The 24,437-nt window shown below is 41.5% G+C and overlaps 1 protein-coding gene across 6 annotated transcripts in view; it reads right to left on the minus strand.

The window, feature by feature from the left end:
• Positions 1–24,437, minus strand: part of ST18 (ST18 C2H2C-type zinc finger transcription factor) — a 154,779-nt gene that overhangs the window by 50,348 nt on the left and 79,994 nt on the right. For all 6 annotated transcript variants that reach the window (XR_005749501.1, XM_040354187.1, XM_040354186.1 and 3 more), the window contains exon 10: positions 20,320–20,565. Coding sequence is in view for 5 of the 6 variants with exons in the window: in XM_040354187.1 (XP_040210121.1) it covers positions 20,320–20,565 (246 nt within the window). In the remaining variant the exon portion in view is untranslated. The remainder of the gene's footprint in view (positions 1–20,319; positions 20,566–24,437) is intronic.

A 24,437-nucleotide genomic window follows, 5' to 3' on the forward strand; every position in this document is an offset into this window, starting at 1 on the left:
TCAGGCTCTCAAAAAGAAACACAGGAATGCCTCCATAGCATAAAACCACAGGATATCAGTTTAATAAAGAAAAACGAATACACTCACAAACATTGCTGTGTTAAACAGCGTGTGTACAATCGAGTGTCACCGCTCTGCGGCCGCAAAGCAGGTGACTTCACCAGCAAGCCCTCTGTGTCCTCCTCACGCGTATCGCGACAGCCCTACGTCGCTTAATCATAGGATCCTATGATTAAGCGACGTAGGGCTGTCGCGATACGCGTGAGGAGGACACAGAGGGCTTGCTGGTGAAGTCACCTGCTTTGCGGCCGCAGAGCGGTGACACTCGATTGTACACACGCTGTTTAACACAGCAATGTTTGTGAGTGTATTCGTTTTTCTTTATTAAACTGATATCCTGTGGTTTTATGCTATGGAGGCATTCCTGTGTTTCTTTTTGAGAGCCTGAATGGGGAGGAGTGTGAGCCGTCTTTGGATCCTGGATTGTATTTATGTGACTGCAGAGCAGCTCCTGTTACAGGCTTGGTAAAAGCCTCAAGAAGGTAAGAGGCTGGTAAAAATAATCCCCACACTGAGGAAAATCGGGCTGGTTTGATTCACAGACATATGAGCACAATGTAACAAGTCTTCATTGAATGAGCACAATGTAACAAGTCTTCACTGAATTAACCACTGATCATCTGAATTGTTGAATGGAGCACAGATGCACTTTGCACTTTGGACTTTATTTTTAATATTTCATTATCACTTGATTGTGCACTGGATATAGTTTTATTCACTATCACTAATCCTGCAGTGATATTGTACTATCTGTTTTTGGACTATTATTTATGATTTTTTTATTTTTTTATTTTATTTTTTATTTTATTATTATATTATTATATCTTTTTCATTGCACAGAAAAACAACAGTTTTATGATTGAACCGTTTAGGTTTTTAGGACACTTGCATTTTTGGACTTCTTTTCAGTTGTTGCTTTTTCCTGCATGTGTTTGCTAATTAGTAATTAACCACTACTTTCCAGGAGAGCTGGAGCTTTCATTCACTGCTATTATTGTTTTAATTATTAGCACTTTGCACTTGTTTTTCATCAAGCACTTTAAGGATTTATGACACATATTTTTAAAAAAAGGATTATTATCCCATGTACACTGTGCGGCCAGTCAGGCACTTTTATCCATTGGATTTCATTATTTATTCACTCGCAGTTCCTTCCACATCTAATTATTGATGTTGGATGGTATTCTTTGGGCATAGACCTCGAGTGTTACACATTTTTACCCCAGTAGAGGACGGACTCACTCTCATACTTTAGGAATCATTGTTTAGAATATTTTATTGTTTTAAATTATTGTCGGTTTTTAGTATTTGCAAGCGCCACTACATCCCCCTGTCTATCATATGCTGTCAGTGCGTGAGCACTATTAGTTGTGGCTGCTGCTTGATTGTAACTTTTAATTTATTTGTACCACTATATATATTTTTTCCCGGGTTAGGCTGGTTTGCGCATTAGTTCCCCCCTTGTTTTATACTCCCCTTGCACAGCCATCCACTGGGAAGTTCAGTGTGTTGCTGATTCTCCTCCCTACAGAGGGTATGTGATCACTTATAAAAAGGATTTTTTTTTATAAAATGCACAAATGTTTTGCCTTTTATTTCTATTTTAAAATGAATGGGCTGTTTTACAAGATAAGGGTTCCCATATACTTTAGCTTGTTTCAAAATTTAGCCAAGTAAGGGTAGATCAGGGCTTGGTTCAAATCAAGTCCATAATCGAAGCACTAACTTCCTAGCTGAAGCTGGTATTTGCATAATAGTGTAACCCAGGTTTTGGTCTTCCCTGATGTGTATACCCTTCCATTACCATAACTGTACCTAAATGTTTAAAAGTTTCTGTATCTGCCCTCCAAATCCTGAGGGAGGAGCCAGAAGCACTGGCGGGGGACCCGAAAAGAAGAGGTATGGGGTCACTCTGGGCTTCAGGAGACTTTAAGCTAAGTTTAGTTTACGTTTACTAGTTCCCTACCGAGCCATAATAATATGACATCGGCAGGAACTGTCTGTCCTTCAGAATGGACGTCATACGACGTCCTGTGCATCGTGGTCTATAGGGGGCGCGCGTGTTGCAAAGCTTGCGACCCCGTGCGCGTGCCCGGCGGTCGGGTGTTTGAAGTGTGGATCTGTGTGTGTAAACACACAGATCCAGCTCCTGTCAGAGGTGAGGAGATGGATGTGTGTTCGCCGGAAACAGAGGAACACAGATCGGTCTCCCCCCCTGTGAGTACCCCTGCCCCTACGGTTAGAAATCACTCCCAGAGAACATATTAACCCCTCCAGCGCCCCCTAGTGTTAACACCTTCCTGCCAGTCACATTTACACAGTAATCAGTGCAGTTTTATAGCACTAATCGCTGTATAAATGTGAATGGTCCCAAAAACGTGTCAAAAGTGTCCAATATGTCTGCCGCAATGTCACGGTCACAATAAAAATCGCAGATCGCCGCCATTACTAGTAAAAATTTAAATTACATAAATCTTTCCCCTATTTTGTAGACGCTCTAACTTTTGCGCAAACCAATCAATATACGCTTATTGCGATTTTTTTTACCAAAAATATGTAGAAGAATACATATTAGTCTAAACTGAGGAAAAATTCTTATTTTTTTTTTTTAAATGTTGATATTTATTAAATCAAAAAGTAAAAAAAATTGTGTTTTTTCAAAATTGTTGCTCTTCTTTATGTTTAGAGCGCACAAAACTGCAGAGATGATCAAATACCACCAAACAAAAGCTCTATTTGTGGGGGGGAGAACATAAAGATTTCATTTGGGTACAGTGTTGCATGACCGCGCAATTGTCATTCAAAGTACAACAGCGCTGAAAACTAAAAATTGGTCTGGGCAGGAAGGGGGTGAAAATGCCCTGTATGGAAGTGGTTAAATTTAATTGACTTGTCATTGGAAAGATATGAAGTAAGTAAAGAAAATGTAAATGGGAATAAAGTGGTAAAAGTGTAAGGGGAAAAAGTACAAATTACGGGAATAGCTGTAAATTTTTAATACACCTAACTAAAGCATGTGATTTATAGTTTTTTTATGAACTATACAAGCAACCTATTCTTAATATAAAAATTGGTGTTTTATGTTATGCGTTTATATTGAACTGTATTTTACTCCAATTGGCTTCTGAAAGATAATTTTTGATATTTTGCCATATGTTGTTTTCATCATTTTCACCTTATAAATACTATGGGCCAGATTCACATAGAATTGCCCTGTCGCAGCGCATCAGAGATAAGCTACGCCGCTGTATCTTACCTGGCGCAGTTTCGAATCCAGGAAGATTTTGCGCCGTAAGTTACAGCGGCGTAGTGTATTTCTCGGCGCGTATTTCAAATTGGGCGGGTAGGGGGCGTGATTCATTTAAATGAAGCGCGTCCCCGCGCCGATTGAACTGCGCATGCTCCGTTTTGAAATTTCCCGCCGTGTTTTTCGCGAAATGACGTCGCACCAACGTAATTTTTTGAACTTCGACGTGAGTTACGTCCTTTCCTATTCACGGACGACTTATGCAAAAAAAAAAAAATTTGACTCAGGAACGACGGGCATACTTTAACATGGCAAGTCTATCTATACGCCACAAAATAGCAGCTTTAACTATACGCTGGGAAAAACCGACTAGCGACGACGTAAGAGAATGCGACAGCCGCGCGTACCTTTGTGAATCGACGGAAAAAGCTAATTAACATACCCGACGCGGAAAACAACGCGGACTCCACCCAGCGGGTGCCGAAGTATTGCACCTACAATCCGAAGGCGTACGAAGCCGTACGCCTGTCGGATCGAAGCCAGACGCCGTCGTATCTTGGTTTGAGGATTCAAACTAAAGATACGACGCAGCAAATTTGAAAGTACGCCGGTGTATCAGTAGATACGCCGGCGTACTTCTTCTGTGAATCTGGCCCATTGTATTATAACTTTTTAAATATTCATCCTCTTAGAAACTTGTTCAGCTTCTAACTCTACTTGGCAAAATGTTAGTAAATGTAACCTAAAATTTTCAAAAATGTTTTTGTAAATGTTATTTTATAAATGTGCATTTAATATTGAATTTAAATACAGACTTTAACATAATGTTTTAAATATCCTCTTTAGTTTGTCCTTTAAAAAACTATGATAAAGATGACATTTTGTAGGTGTATTGTGTTTGCATGCTTGGTGGTGATTCAAAAAGAAACAGAGAGGGAGGAATACGCTAAATTCCATTAATATGCAGATGGAAGTTTATAGTGATTCCAGAAAAGACCAGAACATAGTGCTAAAATGAATAACACATAATGGCATCTGGCACTTTAGACATTTTTTTAGGCCTTGAAATTGTTGGAAAACTGACAGTTTGAACTAAACTAACAGCCCTATTTATTTATCAGGGATTTTGTAGAGAATTTGAGCCGTGTCCAAATTCATGCTTTTTTTTTTGTTGTTGTTTGTTAGAGGGCATCTGGACAGGCTATTTCATGGAGACATATAGACAATATTTTCTGTAAATTGCCACCCAAATTAAGCAACTGTTGTGTGTATGAACTGGTGCAATGAGCAAAAGACCACATATCAAAAATACCATTGTCTACAATTTACTAGAAAACAAACAGCCAAACAAAAAAATTATCATTTCCATCCAAAGTAGTGGAAATGTTTTGCTGTAGGAGGCACTGGAAGGAAAGCAACTGTACAACTGTGTCTCCATATGTAGTAATCTGGTCACATAAATCAAATGGGGAACGGTTATGTTACTCCAAAAACAGAACAATAGAAAAGGAATCCAGGACTAACCTTCATTTCTATGTTATTTTTGTGTTGCTGTGTACAAATAAAGGAACCTTCCCTTTCATGGCTGTCATTCCTATCCTGTGGCCTTATTTTTTAGCCTGTTACTGGTCAAGAACAAGTATGCAGGTCGGAAATTTTAGCTCTATTATTTACATACATGTTCTACATCAGTCACTCACTGGATTTGATTTAAAGTGATTGTAAACATTATTTTTTTTTCTAAAAACATAAACGTGTCATACTTGCCTGCTCTGTGCAATGGTTTTGCAAAGAGCATTCCCAATCCTCCTTTTCTGGGTTTCCCTTGCAGGCACACCTGGCTCAACCACTTCGGCAAGTGTCTCCATAGCCATTTCCTATGGGTGCACTCATGTGGGCTTGATCCCACATCTATAGACACAGACAGAGCAGCCCGGCCCTGTCTCCCACTCCTTCACCATAGAATTTGATTGACAGCAGCAGGAGCCAAAGGTGAGGGGGAGAGGGTTTCTGCTCTTGGACACAGAGCTGGATCGAAATTGGGCTCAGGTAAGTATACAGGGGGAATGGGGGTTGTAAACCCTTGTGTTTTTTCACCCTAATGCATCCTATGCATTAAGGTGAAAAAACACCTTGCAGTGTCCGGCCCCCCAGCCCCCCATTTTACTTACCTGAGCCCCGAATTTCCATGTGAGTGATCTCGCATCGCACTCTCCGCGACTTCTTTGCTCTTCATTGGACAGATTGATAGCTGTGCAGCCATTGGCTCCCGCTGCTGACAATCAAATGACGTGGCCGCCTGGGGCAGGGCCGAGTCATACACTTGGCGTCTATGGAAAACTTGAACCTTTAATATCACTTTAATACAGTGACTGAATTAAGGTAAACAACATTAAGCCTTTAGAACCACTTTAATACAAGTATTCTTCATATATTTATATGAATAAATATATCTGACACTAGGTCAATTTTAAAGTTGTTCTAAAGCCTAAACATTTTTTACTGTGCTCTTTGTTGTGCCTGCTCCTAAAAAAGTCAAAACTGTGACAAGGGTGCAAGGGGCAGGGGCCGAGGGGTGCTGGTTGTGTCTATGGACACAGGTAGCATAGCTCAGGAATAAGCCTATAAGTGTGCCGCAATAGGAAGCGGCTTATTATGATGGCACACAGAGAAAAGGAGGAGCCAGGAGCAATGGCGGGGGACTCGAGAAGAAGAATTATGGGGTCACTCTGGGCTTCAGGAGACTTTAAGCTATGTCTAGTTTATAAGTGAAAAAAACATGAAAATATCTGCGCTAACTTAAATATAAAGGAGAAAGCTGCTAGCACTATATGTGGATAAGACAAGCAAAAAATAAAGGAGAAAGTGCAGCGCTATAAAACTTATTAATGAAATAAAACGGTGTCCAAATGAGTATAAAAAACAATCTTCAAAGTGTTCTAATGCCGCGTACAGACGGTCGTTTTTTGTGATGAAAAAAAAACGACGTTTTAAATCATGAAATAAAACAACGTTTTTGAAACTTGATTTTCAAAAACGACGTTGCCTACACACCATCGTTTTTTCACAATGCTCTAGCAAAGCGAGGTTACGTTCACCACTTTTTTCCATTGAAGCTCGCTTCATAACTAGCTTCTGGGCATGCGCGGGTTTAAAAACGTTGTTTTTTGCTACACACAGTCAATTTCTGTGAAACAAAAAATTACGTTTTGAAAAACGACACAAAAAATTCAAGCATGTTCGAATATTTTTTTGTCGTTTTTTTGAAGACATGAAACAACGTTTTGCCCACACACGATCATTTTAAATGACGTTTTTTAAAGCGTCGTCTTTTTTCATCACAAAATCTGTACGCGGAATCAGTGTTGAAAACGAAGAACCTCCAATGAGAATTCAGTGTGCAGATATGGAAACACACCACACCCTGTGCAGTCAAACTGCTTACCAGATAGACATCATTATAGGCATGTAGAGTTAGATAATGCAGGGATCAATGGCAGTCGCACTTCCACTCGGAAAGTAATAATCCACAGACCACATCAAGGATAGGAAAACATCCATATCTCAAAAGGATCCACAGATATATATTGCGTTCATCTCTACATGCCTGAAGTAGCTGCAGGGGTATGTTTTTTTTGGGGCATTTAGAGGTGTCCAAAAAAACACACCAGAAACCAGGAAACCAGCTCAGTATCAGGGGGAATCCTTGATTTTATACTCATTTGGACACTATTTTATTTCATTAATAAGTTTTGTAGGGCTGCACTTTTGAACTTTATGTCTAGTTTATGTTAGGGTGATCAGTACTGATCATTTTGAAAAATTATCAAAGAAAATGTACTGTTTAAATGTAATTTACTTAGAACAGAATGTGAGGCTACGGCAGTATGCTGAGCCTGCATGGGATAGAGCAGAGGGAGAAGTGGGCTGCCGCGCTCTGGGGTAGTAACAGCCTCTGATTGGTCAGCTGCGGCAGCCCCCTTCTCTGATAGGTCCGTTCGCGTGAGGTAAAACCTGCACTGGACGAGCCTATATAAGGGAGAGGCTGAGGCGATTTGCTCAGTCACATCTCCTGACAAGCAGCATCGCCCGCCTCTCCCTCTCTCTCAGGATGAAGCGCGCTGTGCAGGACAGCCGTGAGGAGCTCTTATGTAGACTCCTAGAGAAGGCGGAGAGCAGGGGAGGTGAAGAGTGGCTGAAGCGTTGCCTGTCTGAGGAGAGTGGCTCTGTTTTATCTGTCAGCCCAGCTGCAGTACCAGAGATGAGCGTGGGCGCCCCCAGGAAACAGCCTGGAAGAAAAAAGAAATGTAAGACCAATAATTTAGCTCCTCAAGCTGAGGGAGCTGCAACAAGAGGTGCTTCTTGCCAGCAAGGGAGCAGCGCTGCCTCTTCCCCCCCTCCTGGGGACTTGGGTGAGCATGTTTTACCTGAAGTTGTTTTCAGTAATGTTAACCAGTTATCTGCATTTTCTAGTCTAATTGAATCTTTGTCTGTCATTGTGCAGCAGTTCAAAGGTATACATGATGCGGATTTTACCTCACAAAATGTAAATATGTATGTGCAACCAGGTGAGAGTCTGAGTACTCAGGCATGCACAGTAAGTCAGAGTGCACAGGAGACTGGTGCTGGAAATAGCGATAATGCTATTGATATGGAGGAGGTTGGTGTGGTGTGGCATGAGGCTGGTCATCCCTCTCTGCTAAATAAGGATGTTACTGTCAGATCGAGTGTGAGGTGTCCTGCTGTTAATAATACTTTACCCCTCAGATCCTCGGCTGCTATGGTCAGCGAGTCTTCCTTTAAGGAACCCCTCCCTTGCAGTTTATCCCCGCTGGGTTTTCATCTGTCTAAGTCAGTCAAAGAAAAAATTTGGAGGGGTGAATATCTCGATATATTATCACTTCTCCCTGCTTCTAAGGAGTTTTTGGCTAAATCTGACAGGCAGTCCAGCGAAAGAACAGAGGAAGATAGGAGGAGAGCGGTTCCTAAGACATTTCAAAACTGGCTGCAAGCGTTCTGTATCTATTCAGCAGTTATGGGAGAACGCTTCCCGGGGAAGTGCTCAGGTTTATTCCAACACCTGGATATTATTGCGGAGGCCTTTCGCCACTTTGGCGGCTCCGCATGGTTCTCATATGACGAGAATTTCCGTCAAAAACTAGCTGTGCACCCATCGCTGCATTGGGGGGCTAAGGACGTTGGTTTATGGTTAAACCTTATGCTGCCACCTAGGCCCCAGTTCACCCCTCGCCCCGCTTCAAATGGTCAGAGTCCAGTCAGGAAGGGTGTATGCTTTGCATTCAATGAGGGTCAATGTAAATTCTTATTGAATTGTAGATACAAACATGAGTGTTCTTATTGTGGCGGTACTCACGCGGCGAGCAGATGTTTTCGTAAAGCTGCCGCTAGTTCCTCTTCATTCAGGACCCAAGGACACACATGGGAAAGGCCCCGACTCCGGTGAGCCTGGCAAGAATGCGCCCATGGCTCGAGCGCTATCCAGACCACAGGATGGCGGCTCTGCTAACTGAAGGTTTTGCCAATGGTTTCTTAGTGCCATCCTTTACTGGTTCAGGGTGTACACCAGTTAAAAATTTACTATCGGTATCCATGCACTCTAACTTAGTGCTTGAGAAAATTTGCAAAGAATTGTCTGAGGGTAGGGTGGCTGGCCCCTTTAATGACCCGCCATTCTCTAATTTCCGGTTGCCCCCTTTGGGCATCGTACCCAAGAAAGAGCTGGGTGCGTTCAGACTGATCCACCACCTATCTTACCCACCGCATTCGTCACTCAATGACGAAGTTGCCTCTGTGGAGGCTCCAGTCTGCTACGCCTCATTTGATGAGGCTTTGTGTCTTTTGAGGCAAGCAGGGCAAGGGGCTGTGCTAGCAAAGGCTGATATTAAGTCGGCTTTCCGCCTTCTTCCCGTGCATCCACAAGGCTTCAATTCTTTGGGTTTTCAATTTTTGAATAAATATTATTTTGATAAATGCATGCCAATGGGGTTTTCTATGTCATGCTTTTATTTCGAGGCTTTTTCCTCCTTCTTACATTGGGTCGTGTCAGTCGTTATCCCTCAAGGCCTTATCCTACATTATCTAGATGACTTCTTGTTTTTAGGTCCCCGGGGGTCATCAGTGTGTATGGAAGCTTTACAGGTTTTCTTTGACGTTTGTCATGACTTTGGCGTGCCTCTGGCCCAGGAGAAAACAGTTTTTCCCACAACAGTTATTGAATTTTTGGGGATCACGGTTGACTCCGAACGAATGGAATTCAGATTGCCACAACAGAAGATACATAAAATGAAGTCTATGATTGCAACCTTTCTTGTCAGTAAGAAGGTGTGCTTAAAGGAGGCACAATCTTTGCTGGGTCTTTTTGCTTTTGCAGCCAGAGTCATCCCTATGGCGAGGGTATTTTCGCGCAGGTTCTCGTTAGCCATAAAAGGTATGGTGAACCCTTACGCTCATTTCCGAATTTCAAAAAGCATCAAGGATGATCTAAGAATTTGGGATGCTTTTTTAAATGAGTTTAATGGTTCCTCGGCCTGGCAAATGGACTTTATTAATAGTTCTCAGTTGGAATTCTTCACCGATGCAGCTGGCTCTGCTGGGTTCGGGGCTTTCTTGGATGGGCGCTGGTGCGCCCAGTCCTGGCACCCTGATTGGCTCCAGAAGGAGATACTTCAAAATCTAGTTCTGTTGGAGCTCTTTCCAGTGATTGTGTCGGTGGTTGTGTGGGAAGACATCTTTAGGAATCGTAGAATCTTAGTTCATACGGATAATAAAGGTGTCTTTTTTGCCATCAATACTCTGTCCTCTAAGTCTGATCCCGTTCTGAGGTTATTGCGTTTCCTTGTACTTCATTGTATGAACTGTAATATATGGTTGAGAGCTGAGCATATTGCAGGTAAAGAAAATAACATAGCAGATTCTTTATCTCGTTCACAGTTCAAGAGATTCCGAGAGTTGGCGCCATCAGCGGATCAACATGGCACCCATTGCCCAGACTTCCTCTGGGGCTTAATTTGGGAATAATATTCCGGAATCTCAAGGCTTCAGTAGCGGAAAACACCTGGAGGGATTATAGGCTTTCATGGCACAAATGGTGCTCTTTCTGTCAACCATTGGGTTTGGATCCACTAGATGTATCTTCTTACGTGGCTTTGTCTTTTTTGTCCTTTCTCATTCAGTCTAATCTGTCCCCGGCTTCCATAGGTAAAATATTGGCTGGAGTTTCTTTTTTCCTTAAGTTTGCAGGCCTTCCTGCTCTTACCTCTTTCTTTCAGGTCACTCAGGTTTTGAAGGGCCTCAAAAAGTCTAGGCCCTCTTTAGATAATAGGCGTCCCATATCTATCCCCATTTTGATCGATCTTCTTCAGATCCTTCAAGATGTCTGCTCATCCAATTTCGAATCTTTGCTTTTTAAGGCTGCTTTCTCTATAGCATTCTTTGGAGCCCTTCGGTTAGGTGAGTTTACTGCAGCAAATAGAAACGCTTTTTCATTTCTCCGTTTTTCTCATGTTCAGTTTGACGTCGGTTCTGTCCGTCTGTTTTTGTCCAGATCAAAGTCCTCTCAGGTTGGCCAGTGGTTTTCTTTATCCAGTTCTCCTAATGAGGCTATCTGTCCCGTGTTTCATGTTCGTAATTATCTTTTGGTCAGACCATTGAGTAACGATTCCTTTTTTATTCATGAAGACTTGTCCTCTCTAACTAGGTACCAGTTCTCAGCTGTTTTGGCCTCCTGTTTGAAGCGCTTGAATTTATCTGGGTACCAATTTTCTTCCCATTCTTTCCGAATTGGCGCTGCCACCACAGCTGATTCTATAGGTTTTTCAGAGAGTAAGGTTAAAAAAGTGGGCAGGTGGGGCAGTAATAGATATAAGTTATATGTTCGTCCCAGTCTTCTAACTTTATGATTCTCTTTCAGATTTATCCAGGAATATCGCTTGGGTCATAGGTCACTCCTACGTGTTCTGGGCTTACAAGCACTCCGGATCCAGATCATACTCTGCTAACCTGGGGCTTGATCCTGATTTATTTTTAATTTTATGGTCAGGTGTTAGAGGTATGCGGTGGCGCAATTTAAAAGACCACCTAGCTTATTTGTCTTCTGTCTGGCCTCAACCCCAAGTGATAGTTATCCACGTGGGGGCTAATGACTTGGGTAAATTCAACACATGGGACTTGTTATGTGAAATGAAAAGGGATCTCTATTCCATAACTCAAATGTTCCCAGGTTCAGTGTTAGTATATTCTGAGATGGTTCCCAGGCTGTTATGGTCGCCGCACGGCACCCTTTTCTACGTGGATAGAATCCGCAGACGGCTAAATAGGACGATTCATAGTTTTATGCCTTCAATTGGTGGCTCTTCCTTTCGTCATTCCGAGTTAGAGGGTTTTTTGCCTGGGTTGTTTCGGGTTGACCAAATTCATCTGTCAGGCATTGGCCTGGACATTTTTAATATGGGTATCCAGTCCATGATCGAATCAGCCACGGTGGTGGGGGGGCCTCGGCCAACAGCTTCGCGGTTGGCCCCGGCCGGTGGGGAGTAGTCGTCCAGCTTTTGCTGGATGGACAGAAATTAATTTGATTTTAAAGTTTTAAGTTTAGCCAATTTGGCCTTTTGTAATTTAATTTATTTATTGAGAAAATTTTTGTAACCCCGCCCCCACATTTTATGGATGACACCGTGGCCAATTTTACCAAAGTTAAATAAAAATGTTGTATCAAATTGTTGTTTGGTCTCCTTATTCAATACCTCTGTACTAGCCCATGTGAGGCTACGGCAGTATGCTGAGCCTGCATGGGATAGAGCAGAGGGAGAAGTGGGCTGCCGCGCTCTGGGGTAGTAACAGCCTCTGATTGGTCAGCTGCGGCAGCCCCCTTCTCTGATAGGTCCGTTTGCGTGAGGTAAAACCTGCACTGGACGAGCCTATATAAGGGAGAGGCTGAGGCGATTTGCTCAGTCACATCTCCTGACAAGCAGCATCGCCCGCCCGCCCACCCTTACCTGTCAGTTTGTCATAATAAGTCATGGGGTCGTCTGTATGGGGGGAGTAGTCGTCCAGCTTTTGCTGGATGGACAGAAATTAATTTGATTTTAAAGTTTTAAGTTTAGCCAATTTGGCCTTTTGTAATTTAATTTATTTATTGAGAAAATTTTTGTAACCCCGCCCCCACATTTTATGGATGACACCGTGGCCAATTTTACCAAAGTTAAATAAAAATGTTGTATCAAATTGTTGTTTGGTCTCCTTATTCAATACCTCTGTACTAGCCCATGGCATTGCTACCCAGTGTCCACTAATATAAAAGATAGGACTCTACAAAATGTAATCTTTTTCTCAGAAATGTTTTTACAATATATGCATTTCGATATAACCTGTCTTTAATTTAAATTGTAGCATACCATATTATTTTAGATTATTGTCCTTAAAATAAAATTACAGTACTATGCAGGGTAACATGTAATTAACACAGTTCATCAAAGCCTAATAAGTGCTAATTATACAAGACAGAAAAAAAAAACGTATTTTCTATATTTCAGCTACTAAACATTAAAGCCAATGGTACAATTTTCCACAGTGATTCTGCTCCCTGTCATGATATGTCACAAATAGCCCTATTAGTGAAATGCATACATTCACTGAAATCAGTAGATTTGTTCATTTCTGTGTCAATGCCCCTGCACATGTTCACCAGCAAACCAATCCATCCCAAGGGAGCGCTGTTCTAAATGATGTAAACAATAGTTTCTACATTGCCACCAACACAGGCAGCTCAGACTTAGTAAGTCCAGTGCATTATTTCTCATTTGTAAGCCAGGGCTACCTAAACACTTCGGGCCAGATTCACAGAAGAAATACGCCAGAGTATCTACTGATACTCCGGCGTATTTTCAAATTTGCCGCGTCGTATCTTAATTTGTGATTCACAAACAAGATACAACGGCATTTGGCTAAGATCCGACAGGCTTGCGGCTTTGTACGCCTTCCGATCTTAGGCTGCAATACTTTGGCTGCCGCTGGGTGGAGTTTGCGTCGTTTTCCAGCGTCGGGTATGCAAATTAGCTTTTACGGCGATCCACGAAGGTACTTACGTGCGTTACGTCGTTGCAAGTCGTTTTTTCCCGTCGTAAAGTTAGGCTTGCTTTTTCATGGCTTAACTTTACACCAGCCATGTTAAAGTATGGCCGTCGTTCCCGCGTCAAATTGTTTTATTTATTTTTTTGGTGTAAGTACGTTACGCACGTCGCCATTCACAAACACGTTGGGGCGCTGTAATTTCGCGCAAAGCACGGTGGGAAATTTCCAGACAGAGCATGCACAGAACGTTCGGCGCGGGAACGCGCCTAATTTAAATGGTACATGCCCCATTTGAATTAGGCGGGCTTGCGCCGGACGGCTTTACGCTATGCCGCCGAAAGTTTACACGCAAGTGCTTGGTGAATCAGGCACTTGCGCTGAAAACTTGCGGCGGTGTAATGTAAAGACGATATGTTACGCCGCCGCATTTGTACCTGAATCTGGCCCTATATTTGTAAACACCAGTAGGACCCCTTTTCTGCTGCATTTTAAAGTGTTATCTAAGTAGAAAAAAACTGTGGCTTTTAACAGAAAGGCTATAACATTTGATGTACACTGTAAAGCTGGATTGAAATTTGTCCGGTTCAGCAGGGACCGAGTGAGATTATTTGTACCCAAGTGGATCCATCAATCAACTTGGGCACAACCAGCCTGGCAAACAAGAAAGCAAAGTGGGCGCCAAGTTAGTATTAATAAAATAAACAATACTTTAATTCCATATCCACTTACATAAAGGCTTCTCGCATGCTATATACAGGGCTAATGTGGTGTGCTTGTTTGTTTCTGAGGGAATCCCACACCTGCTGAGGAGCTGCCAGAGATTGTGTGTTTCTCCCTCACTCGCCTGTGGATATGTCCATCTGAGCATCCCTTCTCCATTGTTTTCCAGCCCTGCTTTGTATTGCTTGTTTATGGCCTGGCGGATTTTTTTTACATGCGATTACTGCCAGTGGCTATAGCTTCTAGCAGTAATCTTTGTGTTCTACTGAGAAGGCTCTACATGCACCCCTCCCCCCCATTGGCAGCACCTACGGTGTAAGGAAAGAAAATCAAATCATCTATTGGATGCTTAATACCATGTTTGACCTGCAAGTGGAAAATTTGGAAGAAACATGTACTGAGGATAAATGGCAACTGCTGTTGCTAACCTCTCTTTTGAAAAGTTAATCCTCTGGTTAAAATGCTTAGCCAGCACCTTAAATACTCTCCCTAAAGTTGGCCATAGAAGGATTGACATTTGGCTGGTTTCAGCCGGCACTGGACACATTTTTACCAGTGTGGACATCTCTGTTCACAGGAGATGATATTTGATCGACTTCTATGGAACAAACAAGTTGGATAACTTTTCTAAATCAGTAGCTACAGCTTCTCACCAGTGTATTCTGACATCAGCGGGAGCCACTGTACGAATACAATGTCCCAGTGGGGGGATTTCTCCACCCACCTTGCTTGTGTGGGTACTTGTTGTTTTTTTTTCTTTCAGCATGCTAGTTTTAAAAGTAAGCACAATAGAAGTTTTGACTTCATCCTGTCTTTCCCTTTTTGCTTTGCTTCTGAAGAATATCACCAATTTCATCCTCTGTATTTTTTTTAGTACTTTTTTTAAATAATATCTCTGAGATCAAGTTAACCACAGAAGTTATATAAATTACTTTTGTAGAACGCACAGTTTTTCTACAAATGCATGAAAACGATTTTTTTTTGTAAAAAATACAATAAATTATGTTGAGTGCAGACAAACTATTATTGTAATTAAAATAGGTAAATGGCGGTAGGTTAATAAATAACAAGTCCTAAAATTGTGTGCTTAACAGTGAAAAGTGAAAATATGAAAAACTGTATATTGGTGATGCATTTAAATCCTTTACCGCTTTATCTAGCGTTAGATAAACTGATTTCCTTTGCAATTATGCCTAACCCTTAAAATGTGTGTTCAAACCCACGCTGTTTAAAGGCTTTAAAAGCATATAGGTTGTACTTCATTTATCTCTGTATATTTTTATATAGTTTTATGTAAATTAACTCAATGTATTATTTTTTTGTACCTTTAACTTTTTTTCTTGCTTAAAGACAGACTCTTAGCAAGTAGTCAAAATCACTGCTGAAATTCATACTGTATATGAAAGTGACAAGAATTTATAATTTTCTAAAGCCAGGCTTGCAATCCAACCACCCCTGTCTGAAAGCATAGCTAACACTACAAGACGTGAACACATCCCAGTCTTTCTGACTAAACACTGAAAAAGCAGGAATGTGGTCATCTCGATGCTCTAACCTCCTATCAGCATGTTTAATACATTAAAGGGGAGGTTCACCCTAAAAAACACTTTCTCTAATTACACTGGCCCCCCACATTACAATACGATTATGCCTGTTATGTTTTTTTTCATGCTGTACATACCTTCGTACAGCTATTCACCCGTGGCTTCGGGGTTGCGAGTCCCGCGGGAGTGGGCGTTCCTCACATGCTGGTGATTGACGTTTTGACAAAAAAACAGCTACCCCCGTCGCGTAAGCTGCGTCACGACTGGCGAAATGAGCCGAACGGCGAGTCGGCGCTATACTGCCCCTGCGCATCGCCGTTCGGCTCCTTTCGCCAATCGTGGCGCGGCTTACGCGACGGGGGGGAGCTGTTTTTTTGTCAAAACGTCAATCACCAGCATGTGAGGAACGCCCACTCCCGCGGGACTCGCAACCCCGAAGCCACGGGTGAATAGCTGTACGAAGGTATGTACAGCATCAAAAAAAATATAACAGGCATAATCGTTTTGTAATGTGGGGGGCCAGTGTAATTAGAGAAAGTGGTTTTTAGGGTGAACCTCCCCTTTAATAATTACAGGATGCATTGTTGCACAGCCTTGTTCTGGTCCTGTGTTTTCCAGTCTCAGCGCTGCTATACAAATGATAACTGGATGCTGTCTTCAAGACAGTTTTAAGTATTCCTGATAGTTGCATATGAAAATTCAAATAAATATACACTTTTTTGGTAAATGGGTAGAGGTACTATGCACCCCACACTAATTTAAATAGGGGGTGGGATCTGGGGGCCCCCTTGTTAAGGGAAACTTCCAGATTCCAATAAGCCCCCCACCCACAGACCGCCACAACCACCGGGCAAGGGTTGTGGGGATGAGGTCCTTCTCCCCATCAACATGGGACCCCAAAGCACCCCCCATGTATGGTTCAGGAGGGGGGCATGCTTGTTCGTCCCCCCTCTTTCCTGACCTGCCAGGCTGCGTGCTCAGATAAGGGTGACCCCACACCGTTTCTTTTCTTTATTTTTTTTTCAATAGCCGGGTGCCGTGAGTCAATTTAAATGTGATTTGTCTCCTTTTTTTTCTTTAGAAATTATATTTTTGCTGCAGCACATTCTATACATGCTACAGACGCGCCACTTTACAGGCAGACTAAGGGGACCCCCATGCACAATATTTGAAGGCATTTTTATTGTTGTACTTTAAGCATAATTAAAATCACTGCTACTGAAAAAACAATTGTTTTTAAAGAAACGTTTGCGTTGATACATGTCCCCCAGGGCAGTACCCAGACCCCCATATACCTTTTATGGCCAATTACTTGCATATAAGTCTTCAAAATGGGCACTTTTGATTTCTCATGTTCGGCTCCCATAGACTTCAATGAAGTTTGCTGTTTGGGGCAGAACTTTTCCCTGCTCGGGGGTTCTGCTGTGAACCGAACCGGGGGTTGTTCGGCCCATGTCTATGTGTGAGTTCTAATTAATCTTCCTCTGTGTTCAGCAGATATAAAGTGATTGATTTGCTAAAAGAAAGTAGGATGTTCACTTTTCAAGAGAATTAGTGAATGTGGTAACAACTCACTTTGCAAAGAATACCCAATCACGTGCAAGGGGAAAAAAAAATGTATTTTTCTTTGCACGTGATTGGAAGTCACCTCATTCACTTAGCTAAAGGAAGATTCACTTGCAAAGTAAACAGCCTATTTGACCTTAGTAAACTAACTCCAGGGAATCCTGATCAGCAGCAGAAGTGTAATCAATGCATTGGATAATGGGATTTCATCAGTTTTTTGGAATTTGCCATCCTGAAATTAATTACATACAGTAGGTGCTAAACTTAGAGGAGACCTAAGTGAGAAACATGGATGTGGGCAGTATAGGTGTGGCAGGGGGTGTGCCCACTGAAATCACATGTACAATGCTCATATACTGTAGGTCTATCATTAACTTTTAAAATAAGATGATGACTTCCTTAAATCCCAACTCCAGCTTTGCTGATTTATTTAAAAATAAATATGCCAGCATCTTACAAAAAAGGTTATCAAGCAAGGAAAATACTGCAGGGAATAATGTCCCATCACTAAAGCCATACTGTGCCTTTAAAATATAGAATTCCTTTTATTACTGAAGACAGAAGAGGAGGAAGAGGGACTGTGATATTAATTGAATGGACTGAGAGCCGACGCATAACTGGTATGTATAAACTTGTTTTTAAAAAAGAGACTGCATAGGTGGTACAGGTTGGAGGGGGGGGGGGTGCAGCATCTGTGATCCCAAGACATATACTGCACATCATTGGCTGAAAAAGAGTTAATTACTTATGGGAGCCCTAAGGGTAATGTATTTGGCCAGCTTTGCAACTGATGGCTTCCTTTTAGGTGTGCTTTGAACAAACTATAGTGTTTTTTTAAAAGTACCAAGATTTTAACTTCATTATATTAATTTCTGTTGTTTATATAGCACTGATATACATTATCTCACAAAAGTGGGTACACAGTTTTTTAAATATTTTATTATATCTTTTCATGTGCAACACTGAAGAAATGACACTTTGCTACAATGTACAGCTTGTAAAACAGTGTAAATTTGCTGTCCCCTTAAAATAACTCAACACAGCCATTAATGTCTAAACTGCTGGCAACGAAAGTGAGTACACCCCAAAGTGAAAATGTGCAAATTGGGCCCAAAGTGTCAATATTTTTTATGGCCACCATTATTTTCCAGCACTGCCTTAACCCTCTTGGGCATGAAGTTCACCAGAGCTTCTCAGGTTGCCACTGGAGTCCTCTTCCACTCCTCCATGATGACACCACAGAGCTGGTGGATGTTAGAGACATTGCACTCCTCCGCCTTCCATTTGGGGATTCCCCACAGATGCTCAATAGGGTTTAGGTCTGGAGACATGCTTGACCAGTCCATCACCTTTACGCTTCTTTAACAGGGCAGTGGTCATACTGGAGGTGTGTTTGGGGTCATTATGTTGGAATACTGCCCTGCGGCCCAGTCTCTGAAGGGAGGGGATCATGCTCAGCTTCAGTATGTCACAGTAAATGTTATCATTCATGGTTCCCTCAATGAACTGTAGCTCCCCAGTGCCGGCAGCACTCATGCAGCCCCAGATCATGACACACCCACCACCATGCTTGACTGAAGGCAAGACACACTTGTCTTTGTACTCCTCACCTGGTTTCCACCACACATGCTTGACACTATCTGAACCAAATAAGTTTATCTTGGTCTCATCAGACAACAGGACATGGTTCCAGTAATCCATGTCCTTAGTCTGCTTGTCTTCAGCAAACTGCTGGCTTTTTTCTGCATCATCTTTAGAAGTGTCTTCCTTCTGGGATGGCAGCCATGCAGACCAATTTGATGCAGTGTGCGGTGTATGGTCTGGGCACTAGCAGGCTGACCCTACACCCCCTAAACCTCTGCATCAATGCTGGCAGCATTCATAAGTCTATTTCCAATAGACAACCTCTGGGTATGACGTTGAGCAAGTGCACTCAACTTCTTTGGTCGACCATGGCTAGGCCTGTTCTGCATGGAAACTGTCCTGTTAAACCGCTGTATGGTCTTGGCCACGGTGCTGAAAATTTCAAATTTCTTTGCCATGAGGTGCCATGTTGAACTTCCAGTGACCAGTATGAGAGCGTGAAAGTGATAACACCAAATTTAGTACACCTGCTCCCCATTCACACCCGAGACCTTGTAACACTAACGAGTCACATGACACTGGGAAGGGAAAATGGCTAATTGGGCCCAATTTGGACATTTTTACTTAGAAGTGTACTCACTTTTGTTGCCAATAATGGCTGTGTGTTGAGTTATAAATTTACATTGTTATACAAGCTGTACACTCACTACTTTACATTGTAGCAAAGTGTAATTTCTTCACATGATAAGATATAATACAATATTTACAAAAATGTGAGGGATGTACTCACTTTTGTGAGATACTGCATATTACTAAGGCCTGTACATTTAAATACATTAAAATCGTTGAATTGGGTAAATTAGTACACTTACCCGTGTGTACTTTTGCAATAGTATAAAACCTATAATCATCTTTAAATTGAATTTTTTTAATTCAATTAACATGTATATCATTAAATCTTTATAGGGCATTTGGTATTCAGATATTTCATTTAAATACTACATTTCAGGTCTGCGATTTTGAAGCATAGCCTAGAGTTTACTCTTTTTTATCCTAAAATTGGTCAAAATACACTGACTTTTGATGCAAACAATTTTTATTAGAATATTTTCTTTTATAATGTACGTCGGTTTGGATAAAAGAGACAATAAAAATGTATTTTTTCAAGTGTAGTTCAAATGCTTAATTGTCATGTTGCACTGATCGCCGGGTTAGAGGATATGATTGCCCAATTATGGAGTATTAACAGGGTGATTACAACATGCCGGGCACTTTGACATCACAATGCCCAACCAGAGGATTGTTGGTACTGTCTGTTATTTATCACTGGCATTGAATATTGGACAACTACTACTTAAAATGTAATTTAGTTATGACAGTGTTATTTACTTCTGTTTTGATTTCCTCCACAAAACAATGTAGCTTTGCTTGTGACATTTTAAGCATTTACACTCTAATGAGTCAATATGACACATTTTCAAAGCATCCCAGTAATTACCCATCAATTACCTCAATGTCCTCTTCACTTGTCCCATGAACTTTACTGTAGTTAATTGGTGCATCCCAACCTTCTTTTTCACAGAGAGCTTTGTAAAAGGCAGCATTGACCAACAGGCTACTAGTTTTGAATGGAGAAGAAGATGTTGCTGTTATGATAGGACTACAAGCACCTAAACTGCTAGTCTTGTCATTTAGCCGATTCTTCTTCATACTCAAGTCCAAAGTTCCATTTTCATCAACTTCAATCTCCGCAGCCTGGGGAAAACAGTAACAATATATTTTAAAATTGATGAACAGTTTGTGGCTTTGATAATGCAGCCATGTGGTGCTTTTAAGGGATAAAAGTAAATGCAAGCTTTTATTTAAATAATATCTGATTAAAAAGCTGCTTTTGATTTACATCACATCAGTTAATGTGTAATTCTTTGCCAGAGTTCTGGGTAACCTCATAATGCTTGCCATCTTTTGCAGCTTATTGCATGTAGAATTTAAATAAGACGCTTCCAGATTTTAACTACAATTTATAAAGCAAAAAAAAAAAACTAAATCTCAGTTTATTTGAATAAAAATCAGTCAATAAAAAGCTGCCTGATCTTTTTTGATCTTTTTGATACAATAAAAAAAGTTGACCCAGTTTCATAAATGGAGCTTATGCCATCAATGCATATTCCTGTTCTTTCACACATACACACATATGAGTTATTCATTACTGATACTGTTTATATTCAAGGTACTGTATTTCCCATTGTTGACCTTTTTGTATTATGGAAGAATTGTTTGGAAAGTAAATAATTTTTCAAACAATCTGTTTTGCTAACTACACTATTTCTGGATCTTCTGATTTCTAAAGAAAAATTGAGACACATTTCCTGTTAATGTATTTAAAATTGTAATACAAACATTTAAAAGCTAGATAACGATTGGGACTCGTTCGAATTCAAAAGTGCTCATTTTAAAGCCCAATAAGCAAGTTATTGTTGTAAAACTTCTTTGAGAACCCGGGTCTTGCCCCAGGGAACATGTATTAATGGAAAAAAAGTTTTAAAAACTGTAGTTTTTTGCATGAGCAGTGATTTTAATGATGCTTAAATAAAAAAAATTAAAAATGAAAAATTCCTTTAAATATTGTACCTGCTGGATGTCTATAGTATGCCTGTGAAAACGTTGTTGAGAACCCGGGTCTTGCCCCAGGGAACATGTATCAATGGAAAAAAAAGTTTTAAAAAAGGTCGTTTTTTTCAGGACTCCTGAAAAAACTACGTTTTTTTAAAACTTTGTTTTCATTGATACATGTTCCCTCGGGCAAGACCCGGGTTCTCAAAGACGTTTTCACAGGCATACTATAGACACCCAGCATGTACAATATTTAAAGGAATTTCTCATTTTTTTTTATTTAAGCATCATTAAAATTACTGCTCCTGAATCTTTAGGTGCAAACTGCAGAGCACACGACCAGTACACACCAAGTAGCTTTAGGTGCAAACTACAGAGGACACAGGCAATAAACCACTTAAGAATACTGCAGCTAGCACAATCACCTGCCTGCCAGTAAATTAGGAAGAACTGATCTAGCTAAACTATACAGTGTATAAATATATGTACAACACCTGGGATGTATATACTGTATATCCTCTATACACTGTAACATTAACTGACTAGCCTGCCTGCTCTATCTACCTGCAAAAAATGACACTCTCTCTGTCCTCTCTTAATCTGCCTGGCGGTCTTCCCGAGTGTGACTCGGGGTGAGATTTTCAGGCTGCGAATGGTTACCCCGAGTCACACTCGGGCATGCCTCGCTCGATCCAGAAAAAAGGTTTTCTTACCTTTTCTCCGCGATCCAGCGTTGAATCCTCGCAGTGCACGGCGGGCGGATGTCCGCTCGATGCTGTGTGTTCCCCTGATTCCCTTCCCTGCGAGCGTCGCGACGCAGGGGGCGGAAGGAGGGGGGGGCGGCGGGAAATTCAAACGTATAAAAAGTAAAACAAAGTAAAACACAGTAAAAACACACTGATATCATTGGATAAAATTTTAAAAAAATACAGTGACCTTTGATTGCCCCCCCCAGTGCTTTCCAGTGCCCTGTCTGCAGAATTACTGTATCAGTATCTGTATATTGCACAGCAATAATGGCAAAGCGCGCCTCTGCATCAAACTTATTATGCGACTTGCTGCCAAACAGCGACAGCGATGCCGAATCCATTGCGGAGGAGCTGAGCGACAGCGACGCGTGGGAAAGTTCATCGTCGGATGCAGAAAGTGATGTGGTTGACGATCCTGCACCTGTGCCCAGCGACGTGCGGACCTGGTGCGCAATTGATTGCGCTACGGAGCACGTAGCGCCCCCTAGGTTTCCGTTCACAGGATCACCTGGAATAAAAGTGGACATAGAGGATGACAATCCCTTAGAATACCTCCGACTATTTTTGACCGATGAGGTGATCGACAAAATTGTTTTGGAGACCAATCGGTATGAAGAACAGCAATCTGCTACCCAGCAGTTATTTTCAAGACGCAGAAAATGGGAGCCTGTGACCAGCGAGGATATATGGAAATTCCTTGGCCTCCTAATTTTGCAGGGAGTGGTGGGAAAACCACTCCAAAAGTGGTACTGGACCACAAATAAATTATTGGCCACACCTTTTTTTGGAACAGTAATGTCCGAATATCGGTTTTCACTTATAATGAAATATTTGCACTTTGCAAATAATGAGGAATTTGACGAACGGTCTCATCCAGCTCCAAAGCTTAAAAAAATTTGGGATATTTACCAAATGGTCCTGCAGAATTTCCAGCGGACCTACATACCTGAGAGGGACATTTCAATAGACGAAAGTCTCATGGCCTACAAAGGTCGCCTAAGCTGGATTCAATTCATTGCGTCTAAGCGCGCTCGCTTTGGGATAAAATCCTTTATGTTATGTGAGTCCAGCTCGGGATATATTTGGAACTCAGTACTTTATACTGGCAAAGGGACCAAATTCTCCCCGAGATTCAGTGATTTTGGGATGGCAACCGCGTCAGTGCTTTCATTGATAGAGCCCTTGCTCAACCAGGGCTACTGTATCACTACGGACAATTTCTATACGTCCCCAGAACTATACGAGTTCCTACTTCTGAATAGGACAGACGCTTATGGGACTGTGAGGCCTAACCGGCGTGACATGCCGTCAGGATTTCCAAACAAAAAGCTCGGGAAAGGACAAGTAGCTGCATGGCAAAAGGGGAAAATGTTGGCTCTGAAGTGGCGGGACAAAAAGGACGTTTCCCTTTTGAGCACGGTCCACAACACCTCGACCGCCATGGTCCATACCAAAGGTGGGAAAGACGTTCTAAAGCCACAGGTGGTGTTGGACTACAACCACACAATGGGAGGTGTGGACAGGGCTGACCAGGCCATGACTTTTTACCCTGCAATGAGAAAGCAGCAAAAAAAATATTATAAAAAGATTTTCCGACATCTTTTGGAGCAATGTCTTTGGAACTCTTTCATCCTGCTCAAAAAAAAAAAATGTCAGGTCTATCGTCCATGCGGACTTTATGTGGAAGGTGGCTGAACAAATTTTCCTCAAAAACCAAACACCAACGGTGGTAAACCGTTCTGGACGACGGGCTTCTGGGGTTGTAAATCCAGAGCGACTAACTGGTCGACATTTTTTGGAATATGTACCACCCACTCCAAAAAAAGCAGCACCCACACGGATGTGTGTGGTTTGCTGCTCCAAGCGCGACGCCAGCGGAAGGAAAATTCGCAAAGAAACGCGCTACTGTTGTCTCGACTGTGATGTTGGACTTTGCGCCATACCGTGCTTTAAGGATTTCCACACCCGAGACATTTATTGAATTATCATTTTGCACCCCTGTTTGACCCCCAAAAAAATCAGAGTATCTGAATATATTATTTGTTAAAATTTATTGAATAAAAACTATTGTTATTATTAAATTATTATTTGTTATTATTTATTATATTATAATTTATGATTTTGTGTTTCAAACTTTGTCATAGTCTATTAGAGACTCTGGTTTGGACAGATTTAGGTGAGTTATTCCTAAGAATTGCAGGCCTGCAATCTAAAACGCCAAATTTCCATGCAAAATAATGGTACCGCTTTCAGCACCTTTTTTCA

Source organism: Rana temporaria, chromosome 5 (genome assembly GCF_905171775.1).
Source record: "Rana temporaria chromosome 5, aRanTem1.1, whole genome shotgun sequence".
NCBI classification, from domain to species: domain Eukaryota; kingdom Metazoa; phylum Chordata; class Amphibia; order Anura; family Ranidae; genus Rana; species Rana temporaria.